Source organism: Pseudophryne corroboree, chromosome 5 (assembly GCF_028390025.1).
Source record: "Pseudophryne corroboree isolate aPseCor3 chromosome 5, aPseCor3.hap2, whole genome shotgun sequence".
NCBI lineage: Eukaryota > Metazoa > Chordata > Amphibia > Anura > Myobatrachidae > Pseudophryne > Pseudophryne corroboree.
In genome coordinates this window covers 14383049-14401306 of record NC_086448.1, presented here as the reverse complement: position 1 = coordinate 14401306, position 18258 = coordinate 14383049, and the positions used below count along the sequence as shown (strand labels likewise).

The following is an 18258-nucleotide window of genomic DNA, read 5'->3' as shown; positions in this document are numbered from 1 at the left end:
CAGCGCTATCACTGCTGCGTGTAACAGACGCCTCCTGCTACATCACCACACAGCGCTATCACTGCTGCGTGTAACAGACGCCTCCTGCTACATCACCATACAGCGCTATCACTGCTGCGTGTAACAGACGCCTCCTGCTACATCACCACACAGCGCTATCACTGCTGCGTGTAACAGACTCCTCCTGCTACATCACCACACAGCGCTATCACTGCTGCGTGTAACAGACGCCTCCTGCTACATCACCATACAGCGCTATCACTGCTGCGTGTAACAGACGCCTCCTGCTACATCACCACACAGCGCTATCACTGCTGCGTGTAACAGACGCCTCCTGCTACATCACCATACAGAGCTATCACTGCTGCGTGTAACAGACGCCTCCTGCTACATCACCATACAGCGCTATCACTGCTGTGTGTAACAGACGCCTCCTGCTACATCACCATACAGCGCTATCACTGCTGCGTGTAACAGACGCCTCCTGCCGCATCACCACACAGCGCTATCACTGCTGCGTGTAACAGACGCCTCCTGCTACATCACCATACAGCGCTATCACTGCTGCGTGTAACAGACGCCTCCTGCCGCATCACCACACAGCGCTATCACTGCTGCGTGTAACAGACGCCTCCTGCTACATCACCATACAGCGCTATCACTGCTGCGTGTAACAGACGCCTCCTGCTACATCACCATACAGCGCTATCACTGCTGCGTGTAACAGACGCCTCCTGCTACATCACCATACAGCGCTATCACTGCTGTGTGTAACAGACGCCTCCTGCTACATCACCACACAGCGCTATCACTGCTGCGTGTAACAGACGCCTCCTGCTACATCACCATACAGCGCTATCACTGCTGCGTGTAACAGACGCCTCCTGCTGCATCACCACACAGCGCTATCACTGCTGCATGTAACAGATGCCTCCTGCTACATCACCATACAGCGCTATCACTGCTGCGTGTAACAGACGCCTCCTGCTACATCACCATACAGCGCTATCACTGCTGCGTGTAACAGACGCCTCCTGCTACATCACCATACAGCGCTATCACTGCTGCGTGTAACAGACGCCTCCTGCTACATCACCACACAGCGCTATCACTGCTGCGTGTAACAGACGCCTCCTGCCGCATCACCACACAGCGCTATCACTGCTGCGCTTCCAAGGAAGCGATAGTCACTCCAACCACATTTGAATGAGAGCCTAAGTCAGTCCTGATGGGGGTCATTCAGACCTGATCGCACACTAGGTTTTTTCGCTGTGCTGCGATCAGATCAGAACTTAACATGCGTATGCACCGCAATGCGCAGGCGTGTTGTACGGGTACAAATCGGTTCGTTGCTGAGCGATGGATTTAATGAAGAAACCATTCGCACAGCCGATCGCAAGGAGAGTGACAGGAAGAGGGCGTTTGTGGGTGGCAACTGACCGTTTTCTGGGAGTGGTTGGAAAAACGCAGGCGTGTCCAAGTGTTTGCAGGGCGGGTGTGTGACAGGACGGTTCCGTACGAAAGCACTCACCGCTTTCGCGTCCCGTCTCCTGTGCACAGAATGGAAGGTTAGGTCACACGGGACCTGAACACATAGGGGATTCCCGCTTATCGTCAGTAACCGCCTGTTACTGACTCCACCCACTGCACTGTGGGCGGGTTTATGCTGCCACCACCAAACTCCTAACCTGCCGTGGCGTTTGGAACCACGGTTCTGCTCTGTATGTGCCGACACACTGCCTTACCACACCTGTGTGGTATTGACGAATCCCCACTAGCCACTTGCTAGGCCTCTACCGGTATCTGGCGGAAGGCGGAACTTGGAGACGTTAGGTGCTTCCCTGGACAGCCGGAGGACGGGGCTATGTTTGGCATAACCCTGTAGGTCACAAGATGAAGCAATCTTCTTGTGGCAGATGATGTTTATTTGCTCAATAATAGTTTTAAAAAAGACTCTTCCCTATTGCTAGGGGCAACAGCATACAGCAAGATGTTCCAGCAGAATAAAGATGGTACAATACAATACACTGGAGGCACGCAGGCCTCCTTTTTATGTCAAATTTCCACACGGTACAACAGGGGGTCATGTCCTCCCTGAGCCCTTTCTATCCAATCATGATAACTTAGAAAATACAAGTAAATAAATTACATTTCAAAAGGAGATAAGTGCAATAAAACAATATCCTCCTTCCTGTGACACAGACAACGTTTGGTATCAGATTAACATTCACTATTGATAAATTTATCACATAGCTTCAAAATACAAATGTTTCTGTCTCAGTCACATCTCCAGGCAATCCCAGTGTTTGGGATTACAACAGGAAACACAACAAACAGTCTTCCTTCCTGCATCTGCCATTCAGGGTTCGTATATCAATTAAATCAGCTACATGAAACAAACAGGTTCCAAGCCCATAGACTTTATCTATGGGATAAGGAGATCCCACGTGATTAGCATATTTCTCTAAGGAACTTACACATCAAAAGGTTTTGTCATTCACACCTCTCTGCTAGGACAGGGCCATTAGCATGCCACTTCCTATTTCCAGAGGATGAGAGATGCTTATTCAGACAGCTATAGTAACTGCATTTTTCCTTTAAATATACAGGTGACCACATCTTAAATATAAATACATTTAAACATGCATTCCTGCAATTGTGCACAGAGCACTACATATGACATGTTAAGACACATCATTAAACATATTTTTAAACAGTCTGCGCCCAGCGCCGTAAGTACATTTAACAGTGACGCCAAGCGCCTATTGTCCACAACATGGCGCCGGGCACTAGGGGTTAACCCCTTCAGTGCTGCAGCGGCCATTGTCCACGTGGGCTGGGGGTCTCTCCGGCCACAGGGTGTGTGACGTCAATTCCGGGACCGGACAGACTGAAGTGATCGCAGCGGCTGAGTAAGTCCTGGGCTGCGCAGAGACTGCACAAAAACTTTTTTGTACCGCTCGGCTGCACCTGCGATCACACACTTACACTGCGACAATACACTCCCCCTGTAGACGGCGACTATCTGATCGCAGCGCAGCAAAAAATAGCCAGCGAGCGATCAGGTCTGAATTAGGCCCCATGTGCACTGCAGGTGGGGCAGATGTAACAAGTGCAGAGAGCGTTAGATTTGGGTGGGGTGTGTTCAAAGTGAAATCTAAATTGCAGTGTAGAAATCCAAATCTAACTCTCTCTGCACATGTTACATCTGCCCCACCTGCAGTGCACATGATTTTACTGGGTTGGGTAAATGTGTCACAATACCGGCGGCGACACCTCCGTTTTCACAAATGGAGGCAGTCGCCGCCCCCTGCGGCACCAGACTGTCAATGTGGGTCACTATACCGATGCCGGGATCCCGGTTGTTAGATGGCCGATGTGGGGGGGGAGGGGGAGCGAGCGCAATGAAGCCCCTTATGGGCTCGCTGCGCTCACAAGGCAGTGGGCTCGGTGATGTTCTATTCCCACTCTATGGGGTCTATTTACTAAGCATTGGATGGAGATAGAGTGGATGGAGATAACGCACCAGCCAACCAGCTCCTAACTGTCATTTTTCAAACCCAGCCTGTAACATGGCAGGTAGGAGCTGATTGGCTGAACTTTATCATCGTGCAATTTATCTCCACCCACAGCTTAGAAAATAGACCCCTATGGGTCTCGTTGACACCCACGAGTGGGAATAGTCCCCGTTGGTCGGCATGCCGACCGGCGGGATATTCAGTGTTCGGGATCCCGGCGTCGGTATTGTGACCGCCGTCACATAACCGCATCCCGTTTTGCCCATTAGAGATACATTTTGCTTTTGTGATCAGGTCTGAATTAGTCCCTTAGCCCCACAGTGTTTTTCACCTAGAGTTCTGTTTTCCATGGCGGCAGTATGAATTGGCACCGTGTTGCGCGGCGGGACACGTGGCGCTGCTCAGTCATGTCCGTCCCCAGCCAGGTAGTGCCCCGGAAGAGCAGACTGATCTCCCGCACCCTAGGGAAGTGACCAGGATGGGGAGATTATCCTATGAATCACAGCACCGTAAGGGTAATGACACAAATCACTTCATGTTAGCCGTAGCCCCTCCCAGCGGACCCATGAATCACTGCATTTTGTCGCAACGGGGGCCGGGCCTAATGACACTAGAGCCTGGCTCCACCCAGATTGGTGCGGCCGCGCCTGAACGCTGAGTGCCTTTGTCTTCTGATGCGTTGCCTCTCTCTCCTGTCGCCGGGAGCCTCCTAGTGATCACCTGGTCACCTCAGACCACAAGTCCTCTTGTGGGGTCCTCTGGTGCAAAGGGACCACTAGACCACGCCCCCGAGGAGCCTGAATCTCCACTGGAATCCAACTATTCCGACCCATATACAATTAAACAATCCAATGAGCGATAATTACAAGACGTATACTGGTGAGGCCGTTGTGACATTGCGCCATTCACATACTATACGGTCAGTGTCATGAATAAAGTATCTCTTTGCGTTCTGTAGACATACGGTTTAGGGCATGATTGAGACGTGGATGCAGTGGCGATGTTGAACGCAAAGGACGATGCTTTTAGTCTGCGCATGCATCCAGTCGCACTGCGCACGTGTCCCGATAGCTACCGCTCGGAGACGCAGAACCCACAGAACTGCACATGGGTTACGGTCACACTGCGCACGGACTAAAGTACCTTTGCGAATTCGCTTGCTGTGGAGATTTCTTCGCAGAGTGACTGTTAGTCAGGGACCGCTTGGGGGAGGTAATGGTGAGTCTCAGTCTACATCTGCGATCTCGTGAGCAGAAAACATGGCTGCCAGCGTCTCAGATCCCGCAGTCATTATGTGTAGTGATACGGTTACTCAGTGGTCACTGAGGATCTGCGAGCTCCGCTGCGTCTGTGTGCGCAGTTGCTGGGATACCGCAGCCGGTGGCCCCCATACCTCTAGTGACACCCCTGCGTGTGTTATATACCTGCCGCACATCTGATATGTGAAGTGAGACTTTGAGTTTGCAGCTCTCAGTTACAGCACATGGAGATAAATGGTTCATTCTCTGCCTCCTCGGCCGGACACGGTTACATACTATAGAACTTTTATCATTTGTTTTATTTTAATTAGTTGTTTACAAGTACAAAGTTGATGTAATTGTGTACCCTCCGTGTATCTATGGTCTGACACCTTACCTGACTTTCTGGTGACGCAATGTCAGCCGCCTCTAACAAGGAACGTTCCTCTTTGTTCAGCTCCTGTATTTCATTACTCTGCTGCTATTTCCAGCCTCGCTGACTGACGCGTGTAACCGCGACTGGCGATTATTGCTCATTCTGTATGTCCTGCAGTAATATCTCACCAGCACCTAATATGCTGCACCAATCCGGCTGAATATATTACCAGGGTCACCAATCACGGTGAGGCAGAGTTACCTATCAAACTCTGTCATTACAGACCAGGTTTTAAGGATATCCATGCTTGAGTCAGGAGGGTTAAATAAAACTGACTCTCTCCTGTCCTGGCATCGGGTTCCTCTCTGTCTCTCTCCTGTCCTGGCATCGGGTTCCTCTCTGTCTCTCTCCTGTCCTGGCATCGGGTTCCTATCTGTCTCTCTCCTGTCCTGGCATCAGGTTCCTCTCTGTCTCTCTCCTGTCCTGGCATCGGGTTCCTCTCTGTCTCTCTCCTGTCCTGGCATCAGGTTCCTCTCTGTCTCTCTCCTGTCCTGGCATCAGGTTCCTCTCTGTCTCTCTCCTGTCCTGGCATCGGGTTCCTATCTGTCTCTCTCCTGTCCTGGCATCAGATTCCTCTCTGTCTCTTTCCTGTCCTGGCATCAGGTTCCTCTCTGTCTCTCTCCTGTCCTGGCATCAGGTTCTCTCTTTCCTGTCCTGGCATCGGGTTCCTCTCTGTCTCTCTCCTGTCCTGGCATCAGATTCCTCTCTGTCTCTCTCCTGTCCTGGCATCAGGTTCCTCTCTGTCTCTCTCCTGTCCTGGCATCAGGTTCCTCTCTGTCTCTCTCCTGTCCTGGCATCGGGTTCCTCTCTGCCTCTCTCCTGTCCTGGCATCAGGTTCCTCTCTGTCTCTCTCCTGTCCTGGCATCAGGTTCCTCTCTGTCTCTTTCCTGTCCTGGCATCAGGTTCCTTTCTGTCTCTCTCCTGTCCTGGCATCAGGTTCTCTCTTTCCTGTCCTGGCATCGGGTTCCTCTCTGTCTCTTTCCTGTCCTGGCATCAGGTTCCTATCTGTCTCTCTCCTGTCCTGGCATCAGGTTCCTCTCTGCCTCTCTCCTGTTTTGGCATCATGTTCCTCTCTGTCTCTCTCCTGTCCTGGCATCAGGTTCCTCTCTGTCTCTCTCCTGTCCTGGCACCAGATTCCTCTCTGTCTCTCTCCTGTCCTGGCATCAGGTTCCTCTCTGTCTCTCTCCTGTCCTGGCATCAGGTTCCTCTCTGTCTCTCTCCTGTCCTGGCATCAGGTTCCTCTCTGTCTCTCTCCTGTCCTGGCATCAGGTTCCTCTCTGTCTCTCTCCTGTCCTGGCATCAGGTTCCTCTCTGTCTCTCTCCTGTCCTGGCATCAGGTTCCTCTCTGTCTCTCTCCTGTCCTGGCATTAGGTTCCTCTCTGTCTCTCTCCTGTCCTGGCATCAGGTTCCTCTCTGTCTCTCTCCTGTCCTGGCATCAGGTTCCTCTCTGTCTCTCTCCTGTCCTGGCATCAGGTTCCTCTCTGTCTCTCTCCTGTCCTGGCATCGGGTTCCTCTCTGTCTTTCTCCTGTCCTGGCATCAGGTTCCTCTCTGTCTCTCTCCTGTCCTGGCATCGGGTTCCTCTCTGTCTCTCTCCTGTCCTGGCATCGGGTTCCTCTCTGTCTCTCTCCTGTCCTGGCATCAGGTTCCTCTCTGTCTCTCTCCTGTCCTGGCATCAGGTTCCTCTCTGTCTCTCTCCTGTCCTGGCATCAGATTCCTCTCTGTCTCTCTCCTGTCCTGGCATCGGGTTCCTCTCTGTCTCTCTCCTGTCCTGGCATCGGGTTCCTCTCTGTCTCTCTCCTGTCCTGGCATCAGGTTCCTCTCTGTCTCTCTCCTGTCCTGGCATCGGGTTCCTCTCTGTCTCTCTCCTGTCCTGGCATCGGGTTCCTCTCTGTCTCTCTCCTGTCCTGGCATCAGGTTCCTCTCTGTCTCTCTCCTGTCCTGGCATCAGGTTCCTCTCTGTCTCTCTCCTGTCCTGGCATAATGTCTCTCTCCTGTCCTGGCATCAGTTTCCTTTCTGTCTCTCTCCGGTCCTGGCATCAGGTTCCTTTTTTCCTCTCTCCTGTCCTGGCATCAGGTCTCTCTCCTATCCTGGCATCAGGTTCCTATTTGTCTCTCTCTTGTCCTGGTATCGGATTCCTCTCTACTGTACCTCGCTGCCTCTCTCCTGTCCTGTTGTCAGCTGCTGTAGCTCGCTGCCTCTCTCCTGTCCTGTTGTCAGCTGCTGTAGCTCGCTGCCTCTCTCCTGTCCTGTTATCAGCTGCTGTACCTCGCTGCCTCTGTCCTGTTATCAGCTGCTGTGCCCTGCTACCTCTCTCCTGTCCTGTTGTCAGCTGCTGTGCCTCGCTGCCTCTCTCCTGTCCTGTTATCAGCTGCTGTACCTCGCTGACTCTGTCCTGTCCTGTTGTCAGCTGCTGTACCTCGCTGCCTCTCTACTGTCCTGTTATCAGCTGCTGTACCTCGCTGCCTCTCTCCTGTCCTGTTGTCAGCTGCTGTACTTAGCTGCCTCTGTCCTGTCCTGTTGTCAGCTGCTGTGCCTCGCTGCCTCTGTCCTGTCCTGTTATCAGCTGCTGTACCTCGCTGCCTCTGTCCTGTTATCAGCTGCTGTACCTCGCTGCCTCTTTCCTGTCCTGTTATCAGCTGCTGTACCTCGCTGCCTCTCTCCTGTCCTGTTGTCAGCTGCAGTACCTCGCTGCCTCTCTCCTACGTCTCCTCTGTGCTGTAACATGTCACTTTGTTGCTGCAGGTGAATCAGGGGAACATGCCTGGGATTGAGAGCACGTTTCTGGCCATGGATACAGAGGAAGGTGTGGAGGTCGTGTGGAACGAACTGAATTTCACTGATAAAAGAATTTTCAAGGCCCATGAGGTTTGTGCTGCTCACAATGATTCACCCTGTACAGGTGTCGCAGGAGTGTGTAATACTGCACCACAGCACACAGGAGTGTGTAACACTGCACCACAGCATACAGGAGTGTGTAATACTGCACCACAGCATACAGGAGTGTGTAACACTGCACCACAGCATACAGGAGTGTGTACCACTGCATCACAGCACACAGGAGTGTGTAACTCTGCACCACAGCACACAGGAGTGTGTAACACTGCACCACAGCACACAGGAGTGTGTACCACTGCACCACAGCACACAGGATTGTGTGACACTGCACCACAGCCTACAGGAGTGTGTAATACTGCACCACAGCATACAGGAGTGTGTAACACTGCACCACAGCACACAGGAGTGTGTAATACTGCACCACAGCATACAGGAGTGTGTAACACTGCACCACAGCATACAGGAGTGTGTAACACTGCACCACAGCATACAGGAGTGTGTAACACTGCACCACAGCACACTGGAGTGTGTAACACTGCACCACAGCATACAGGAGTGTGTAACACTGCACCACAGCACACAGGAGTGTGTAACACTGTACTACAGCATACAGGAGTGTGTAATACTGCACCACGACATACAGGAGTGTGTAACACTGCACCACAGCACACAGGAGTGTGTGACACTGCACTACAGCACACAGGAGTGTGTGACACTGCACCACAGCCTACAGGAGTGTGTGACACTGCACCACAGCATACAGGAGTGTGTAACACTGCACCACAGCATACAGGAGTGTGTAACACTGCACCACAGCATACAGGAGTGTGTAACACTGCACCACAGCATACAGGAGTGTGTAACACTGCACCACAGCACACAGGAGTGTGTAACACTGCACCACAGCATACAGGAGTGTGTGACACTGCACCACAGCATACAGGAGTGTGTGACACTGCACCACAGCATACAGGAGTGTGTGACACTGCACCACAGCATACAGGAGTGTGTGACACTGCACCACAGCATACAGGAGTGTGTAACACGGCACCACAGCATACAGGAGTGTGTGACACTGCACCACAGCATACAGGAGTGTGTAACACTGCACCACAGCATACAGGAGTGTGTGACACTGCACCACAGCATACAGGAGTGTGTAACACTGCACCACAGCACACAGGAGTGTGTGACACTGCACCACAGCACACAGGAGTGTGTAACACTGCACCACAGCATACAGGAGTGTGTGACACTGCACCACAGCACACAGGAGTGTGTAACACTGCACCACAGCATACAGGAGTGTGTAACACTGCTCCACAGCATACAGGAGTGTGTAATACTGCACCACAGCACACAGGAGTGTGTGACACTGCACCACAGCATACAGGAGTGTGTAATACTGCACCACAGCATTCAGGAGTGTGTAACAATGCACCACAGCATACAGGAGTGTGTAACACTGCACCACAGCACACAGGAGTGTGTAACACTGCACCACCATTGTGGCTGTGTGTGTGTGACATCAGTGTGATGTGCTTCTCATCCCTTACTCATACGCCTGTTTCTGTCCTGCAGGAGAAGATTCGCACCATGTTCCAGAACCTGATTGTTGTTGATCATCCAAATGTTGTGAAGTTCCACAAGTACTGGCTGGATGTGAAGGAGACATCAGCACGAGTGAGAGAAACCGTCATCTATGGGACAGATAGCTATGAGCCCATATCTGCTGTGTGACACTGATTGCTGGGGAGCCCCTCTCCTGTGTGTATGTGTGACAGACTGGGGGATCCCCTCTCCTGTGTGTATGTGTGACAGACTAGTGGATCCCCTCTCCTGTGTGTATGTGTGACAGACTAGTGGATCCCCTCTCCTGTGTGTATGTGTGACACTGATTGCTGGGGGATCCCCTCTCCTGTGTATGTGTGACAGACTAGTGGATCCCCTCTCCTGTGTGTATGTGTGACACTGATTGCTGGGGATCCCCTCTCCTGAGTGTATGTGTGACACTGATTGCTGGGGGAGCCCCTCTCCTGTGTGTATGTGTGACAGACTGGGGGATCCCCTCTCCTGTGTGTATGTGTGACAGACTAGTGGATCCCCTCTCCTGTGTGTATGTGTGACAGACTAGTGGATCCCCTCTCCTGTGTGTATGTGTGACACTGATTGCTGGGGGATCCCCTCTCCTGTGTATGTGTGACAGACTAGTGGATCCCCTCTCCTGTGTGTATGTGTGACAGACTAGTGGATCCCCTCTCCTGTGTGTATGTGTGACACTGATTGCTGGGGGATCCCCTCTCCTGTGTATGTGTGACAGACTGGGGGATCCCCTCTCCTGTGTGTATGTGTGACACTGATTGCTGGGGATCCCCTCTCCTGAGTGTATGTGTGACACTGATTGCTGGGGGAGCCCCTCTCCTGTGTGTATGTGTGACAGACTGGGGGATCCCCTCTCCTGTGTATGTGTGACAGACTGGGGGATCCCCTCTCCTGTGTGTATGTGTGACAGACTAGTGGATCCCCTCTCCTGTGTGTATGTGTGACAGACTGGGGGATCCCCTCTCCTGTGTGTATGTGTGAGACTGGGGGAGCCCCTCTCCTGTGTGTATGTGTGACAGACTAGGGGATCCCCTCTCCTGTGTGTATGTGTGACAGACTGGGGGAGCCCTCTCCTGTGTGTATTTGTGAGACTGGGGGATCCCCTCTCCTGTGTGTATGTGTGACAGACTGGGGGATCCCCTCTCCTGTGTGTATGTGTGACAGACTGGGGGATCCCCTCTCCTGTGTGTATGTGTGACAGACTGGGGGATCCCCTCTCCTGTGTGTATGTGTGACAGACTGGGGGATCCCCTCTCCTGTGTGTATGTGTGACAGACTGGGGGATCCCCTCTCCTGTGTGTATGTGTGACAGACTGGGGGATCCCCTCTCCTGTGTGTATGTGTGACAGACTGGGGGATCCCCTCTCCTGTGTGTATTTGTGAGACTGGGGGATCCCCTCTCCTGTGTGTATGTGTGACAGACTGGGGGATCCCCTCTCCTGTGTGTATGTGTGACAGACTGGGGGATCCCCTCTCCTGTGTGTATGTGTGACAGACTGGGGGATCCCCTCTCCTGTGTGTATGTGTGACAGACTGGGGGATCCCCTCTCCTGTGTGTATGTGTGACAGACTGGGGGATCCCCTCTCCTGTGTGTATGTGTGACAGACTAGGGGATCCCCTCTCCTGTGTGTATGTGTGACAGACTGGGGGATCCCCTCTCCTGTGTGTATGTGTGACAGACTGGGGGATCCCCTCTCCTGTGTATGTGAGACAGACTGGGGGATCCCCTCTCCTGTGTGTATGTGTGACAGACTGGGGGAGCCCCTCTCCTGTGTGTATGTGTGACAGACTGGGGGATCCCCTCTCCTGTGTGTATGTGTGACAGACTAGGGGATCCCCTCTCCTGTGTGTATGTGTGACAGACTGGGGGAGCCCCTCTCCTGTGTGTATGTGTGACAGACTGGGGAATCCCCTCTCCTGTGTATGTGTGACAGACTGGGGGATCCCCTCTTCTGTGTGTATGTGTGACACTGATTGCTGGGGGATCCCCTCTCCTGTGTGTATGTGTGAGACTGGGGGATCCCCTCTCCTGTGTGTATGTGTGACAGACTGGGGGAGCCCTCTCCTGTGTGTATGTGTGAGACTGGGGGATCCCCTCTCCTGTGTGTATGTGTGATAGACTGGGGGATCCCCTCTCCTGTGTGTATGTATGATAGACTGGGGGATCCCCTCTCCTGTGTATGTGTGACACTGATTGCTGGGGGATCCCCTCTCCTGTGTATGTGTGACACTGATTGCTGGGGGATCCCCTCTCCTGTGTGTATGTGTGAGACTGGGGGATCCCCTCTCCTGAGTGTATGTGTGACAGACTGGGGGATCCCCTCTCCTGTGTGTATGTGTGACAGACTGGGGGATCCCCTCTCCTGTGTGTATGTGTGACAGACTGGGGGATCCCCTCTCCTGTGTGTATGTGTGACAGACTGGGGGATCCCCTCTGCTGTGTGTATGTGTGAGACTGGGGGATCCCCTCTCCTGAGTGTATGTGTGACAGACTGGGGGATCCCCTCTCCTGTGTGTATGTGTGACAGACTGGGGGATCCCCTCTCCTGTGTGTATGTGTGAGACTGGGGGATCCCCTCTCCTGTGTGTATGTGTAACAGACTAGGGGATCCCCTCTCCTGTGTGTATGTGTGACAGACTGGGGGATCCCCTCTCCTGTGTATGTGTGACAGACTGGGGGATCCCCTCTCCTGTGTGTATGTGTGACAGACTGGGGGATCCCCTCTCCTGTGTGTATGTGTGACAGACTGGGGGATCCCCTCTCCTGTGTGTATGTGTGACAGACTGGGGGATCCCCTCTCCTGTGTGTATGTGTGAGACTGGGGGATCCCCTCTCCTGTGTGTATGTGTGAGACTGGGGGATCCTCTCTCCTGTGTGTATGTGTGACAGACTGGGGGATCCCCTCTCCTGTGTGTATGTGTGACAGACTGGGGGATCCCCTCTCCTGTGTGTATGTGTGACATACTAGGGGATCCCCTCTCCTGTGTGTATGTGTGACAGACTAGGGGATCCCCTCTCCTGTGTGTATGTGTGACAGACTGGGGGATCCCCTCTCCTGTGTGTATGTGTGACAGACTGGGGGAGCCCCTCTCCTGTGTGTATGTGTGACAGACTGGGGGATCCCCTCTCCTGTGTGTATGTGTGAGACTGGGGGAGCCCCTCTCCTGTGTGTATGTGTGGGACTGGGGGATCCCTTCTCCTGTGTGTATGTGTGACAGACTGGGGGAGCCCCTCTCCTGTGTGTATGTGTGACAGACTGGGGGATCCCCTCTCCTGTGTGTGTGTGTGACAGACTGGGGGATCCCCTCTCCTGTGTGTATGTGTGACAGACTGGGGGATCCCCTCTCCTGTGTGTATGTGTGACAGACTGGGGGATCCCCTCTCCTGTGTGTATGTGTGAGACTGAGGGATCCCCTCTCCTGTGTATATGTGTGACAGACTAGGGGATCCCCTCTCCTGTGTGTATGTGTGACAGACTGGGGGATCCCATCTCCTGTGTGTATGTGTGACAGACTGGGGGATACCCTCTCCTGTGTGTATGTGTGAGACTGGGGGAGCCCCTCTCCTGTGTGTATGTGTGACAGACTAGGGGATCCCCTCTCCTGTGTGTATGTGTGACAGACTGGGGGATCCCCTCTCCTGTGTGTATGTGTGAGACTGGGGGATCCCCTCTCCTGTGTGTATGTGTGACAGACTGGGGGATCCCCTCTCCTGTGTGTATGTGTGACAGACTGGGGGATCCCCTCTCCTGTGTGTATGTGTGACAGACTGGGGGATACCCTCTCCTGTGTGTATGTGTGAGACTGGGGGAGCCCCTCTCCTGTGTGTATGTGTAACAGACTAGGGGATCCCCTCTCCTGTGTGTATGTGTGACAGACTGGGGGATCCCCTCTCCTGTGTGTATGTGTGAGACTGGGGGATCCCTTCTCCTGTGTGTATGTGTGACAGACTGGGGGAGCCCCTCTCCTGTGTGTATGTGTGACAGACTGGGGGATCCCCTCTCCTGTGTGTATGTGTGACAGACTGGGGGATCCCCTCTCCTGTGTGTTTGTGTGACAGACTGGGGGATCCCCTCTCCTGTGTGTATGTGTGACAGACTGGGGGATCCCCTCTCCTGTGTGTATGTGTGACAGACTGGGGGATCCCCTCTCCTGTGTGTATGTGTGAGATTGGGGGATCCCCTCTCCTGTGTGTATGTGTGTGAGACTGGGGGATCCCCTCTCCTGTGTGTATGTGTAACAGACTAGGGGATCCCCTCTCCTGTGTGTATGTGTGACAGACTAGGGGATCCCCTCTCCTGTGTGTATGTGTGACAGACTGGGGGATCCCCTCTCCTGTGTGTATGTGTGACATACTGGGGGAGCCCCTCTTCTGTGTGTATGTGTGAGACTGGGGGATCCCCTCTCCTGTGTGTATGTGTGACAGACTGGGGGATCCCTTCTCCTGTGTGTATGTGTGAGACTGGGGGATCCCCTCTCCTGTGTGTATGTGTGACAGACTGGGGGATACCCACTTCTGTGTGTATATGTGACAGACTGGGGGATCCCCTCTCCTGTGTGTATATGTGACAGACTGGGGGATCCCCTCTCCTGTGTGTTTGTGTGACAGACTGGGGGATCCCCTCTCCTGTGTGTGTGTGTGTGTGTGACAGACTGGGGGATCCCCTCTCCTGTGTGTATGTGTGACAGACTGGGGGAGCCCCTCTCCTGTGTGTATGTGTGACAGACTAGGGGATCCCATCTCCTGTGTGTATGTGTGACAGACTGGGGGATACCCTCTCCTGTGTGTATGTGTGAGACTGGGGGAGCCCCTCTCCTGTGTGTATGTGTGACAGACTAGGGGATCCCCTCTCCTGTGTGTATGTGTGACAGACTGGGGGATCCCCTCTCCTGTGTGTATGTGTGAGACTGGGGGATCCCCTCTCCTGTGTGTATGTGTGACAGACTGGGGGATCCCCTCTCCTGTGTGTATGTGTGACAGACTGGGGGATCCCCTCTCCTGTGTGTATGTGTGACAGACTAGGGGATCCCCTCTCCTGTGTGTATGTGTGACAGACTAGGGGATCCCCTCTCCTGTGTGTATGTGTGACATACTGGGGGATCCCCTCTCCTGTGTGTATGTGTGACATACTGGGGGATCCCCTCCTGTGTGTATGTGTGACAGACTGGGGGATCCCCTCTCCTGTGTGTATGTGTGACATACTGGGGGAGCCCCTCTTCTGTGTGTATGTGTGAGACTGGGGGATCCCCTCTCCTGTGTGTATGTGTGACAGACTGGGGAGCCCCTCTCCTGTGTGTATGTGTGACATACTGGGGGAGCCCTCTCCTGTGTGTATGTGTGACAGACTAGGGGATCCCCTCTCCTGTGTGTATGTGTGACAGACTGGGGGATCCCCTCTCCTGTGTGTATGTGTGACAGACTGGGGGATCCCCTCTCCTGTGTGTATGTGTGACATACTGGGGGATCCCCTCCTGTGTGTATGTGTGACAGACTGGGGGATCCCCTCTCCTGTGTGTATGTGTGACATACTGGGGGAGCCCCTCTTCTGTGTGTATGTGTGAGACTGGGGGATCCCCTCTCCTGTGTGTATGTGTGACAGACTGGGGATCCCCTCTCCTGTGTGTATGTGTGACATACTGGGGGAGCCCTCTCCTGTGTGTATGTGTGACAGACTAGGGGATCCCCTCTCCTGTGTGTATGTGTGACAGACTGGGGGATCCCCTCTCCTGTGTGTATGTGTGACAGACTGGGGGATCCCCTCTCCTGTGTGTATGTGTGACAGACTGGGGGATCCCCTCTCCTGTGTGTATGTGTGACAGACTTGGGGATCCCCTCTCCTGTGTGTATGTGTGAGACTGGGGGATCCCCTCTCCTGTGTATGTGTGACAGACTGGGGGATCCCCTCTCCTGTGTGTATGTGTGACAGACTGCGGGATCCCCTCTCCTGTGTGTATGTGTGAGATTGGGGGAGCCCCTCTCCTGTGTATGTGTGACAGACTGGGGGATCCCCTCTCCTGTGTGTATGTGTGACAGACTGGGGGATCCCCTCTCCTGTGTGTATGTGTGACAGACTGGGGGATCCCCTCTCCTGTGTGTATGTGTGAGACTGGGGGATCCCCTCTCCTGTGTATGTGTGACAGACTGGGGGATCCCCTCTCCTGTGTGTATGTGTGACAGACTAGGGGATCCCCTCTCCTGTGTGTATGTGTGACAGACTGGGGGATCCCCTCTCCTGTGTGTATGTGTGACAGACTAGGGGAGCCCCTCTTCTGTGTGTATGTGTGAGACTGGGGGATCCCCTTTCCTGTGTGTATGTGTGACAGACTGGGGGATCCCCTCTCCTGTGTGTATGTGTGAGACTTGGGGATCCCCTCTCCTGTGTGTATGTGTGACAGACTGGGGGATCCCCTCTCCTGTGTGTATGTGTGACAGACTGGGGGATCCCCTCTCCTGTGTGTATGTGTGACAGACTGGGGGAGCCCTCTCCTGTGTGTATGTGTGACAGACTGGGGGATCCCCTCTCCTTTGTGTATGTGTGAGACTGGGGGATCCCCCTCTCCTGTGTGTATGTGTGAGACTGGGGGATCCCCTCTCCTGTGTGTATGTGTGACAGACTGGGGGATCCCCTCTCGTGTGTGTGTGTGTGTGTGTGTGTGTGTGAGAGACTGGGGGATCCCCTCTCCTGTGTGTATGTGTGACAGACTGGGGGATCCCCTCTCCTGTGTGTATGTGTGAGACTGGGGGATCCCCTCTCCTGTGTGTATATGTGACAGACTGGGGGATACCCTCTTCTGTGTATGTGTGACAGACTGGGGGATCCCCTCTCCTGTGTGTATGTGTGACAGACTGGGGGATCCCCTCTCCTGTGTGTATGTGTGACAGACTAGGGGATCCCCTCTCCTGTGTGTATGTGTGACAGACTGGGGGATCCCCTCTCCTGTGTGTATGTGTGACAGACTAGGGGAGCCCCTCTTCTGTATGTGTGACAGACTGGGGGATCCCCTCTACTGTGTGTATGTGTGACAGACTAGGGGATCCCCTCTCCTGTGTGTATGTGTGACAGACTGGGGGAGCCCCTCTCCTGTGTATGTGTGACAGACTGGGGGATCCCCTCTCCTGTGTGTATGTGTGAGACTGGGGTATCCCCTCTCCTGTGTGTATGTGTGACAGACTGGGGGATCCCATCTCCTGTGTGTATGTGTGAGACTGGGGGATCCCCTTTCCTGTGTGTATGTGTGACAGACTGGGGGATCCCCTCTCCTGTGTGTATGTGAGACTGGGGGATCCCCTCTCCTGTGTGTATGTGTGACAGACTGGGGAATCCCCTCTCCTGTGTGTATGTGAGACTGGGGGATCCCCTCTCCTGTGTGTATGTGTGACAGACTGGGGGATCCCCTCTCCTGTGTGTATGTGTGAGACTGGGGGATACCCTCTCCTGTGTGTATGTGTGACAGACTGGGGGATCCCCTCTCCTGTGTGTATGTGTGACAGACTTGGGGATCCCCTCTCCTGTGTGTATGTGTGAGACTTGGGAATCCCCTCTCCTGTGTGTATGTGTGACAGACTGCGGGATCCCCTCTCCTGTGTGTATGTGTGAGATTGGGGGAGCCCCTCTCCTGTGTATGTGTGACAGACTGGGGGATCCCCTCTCCTGTGTGTATGTGTGACAGACTAGGGGATCCCCTCTCCTGTGTGTATGTGTGACAGACTGGGGGATCCTCTCTCTTGTGTGTATGTGTGACAGACTAGGGGAGCCCCTCTCATGTGTGACAGACTGGGGAATCCCCTCTCCTGTGTGTATGTGTGACAGACTGGGGAATCCCCTCTCCTGTGTATATGTGTGACAGACTGGGGAATCCCCTCTCCTGTGTATGTGTGACAGACTGGGGGATCCCCTCTCCTGTGTGTATGTGTGACAGACTGGGGGATCCCCTCTCCTGTGTGTATATGTGACAGACTGGGGGATCCCCTCTCCTGTGTGTATGTGTGACAGACTGGGGGATCCCCTCTCCTGTGTGTATGTGTGACAGACTGGGGGATCCCCTCTCCTGTGTGTACGTGTGACAGACTGGGGGATCCCCTCTCCTGTGTGTATTTGTGAGACTGGGGGATCCCCTATCCTGTGTGTATGTGTGACAGACTGGGGGATCCCCTCTCCTGTGTGTATGTGTGACAGGGGGGTCCCCTCTCCTGTGTGTATGTGTGACAGACTGGGGGATCCCCTCTCCTGTGTGTATGTGTGAGACTGGGGGATCCCCTATCCTGTGTGTATGTGTGACAGACTGGGGGATCCCCTCTCCTGTGTGTATGTGTGACAGACTGGGGGATCCCCTCTCCTGTGTGTATGTGTGAGACTGGGGGATCCCCTCTCCTGTGTGTATGTGTGACAGACTAGGGAATCCCCTATCCTGTGTGTATGTGTGACAGACTGGGGGATACCCTCTTCTGTGTGTATGTGTGACAGACTGGGGGAACCCCTCTCCTGTGTGTATGTGTGACAGACTGGGGGATATCCTCTTCTGTGTGTATGTGTGACAGACTGGGGGATCCCCTCTCCTGTGTGTATGTGTGACAGACTAGGGATATCCTCTTCTGTGTGTATGTGTGACAGACTGGGGGATCCCC

The 18258-nt window shown here is 53.7% G+C and overlaps 1 protein-coding gene across 1 annotated transcript in view; it reads left to right on the top strand.

Annotated features, from left to right (window-relative positions):
• Positions 1 to 18258, top strand: part of NRBP2 (nuclear receptor binding protein 2) — a 315133-nt gene that overhangs the window by 133732 nt on the left and 163143 nt on the right. Inside the window, exons 2-3 of the mRNA XM_063921103.1 lie at positions 7937 to 8059; positions 9611 to 9712. Coding sequence (XP_063777173.1) covers positions 7937 to 8059; positions 9611 to 9712 — 225 coding nt within the window. The remainder of the gene's footprint in view (positions 1 to 7936; positions 8060 to 9610; positions 9713 to 18258) is intronic.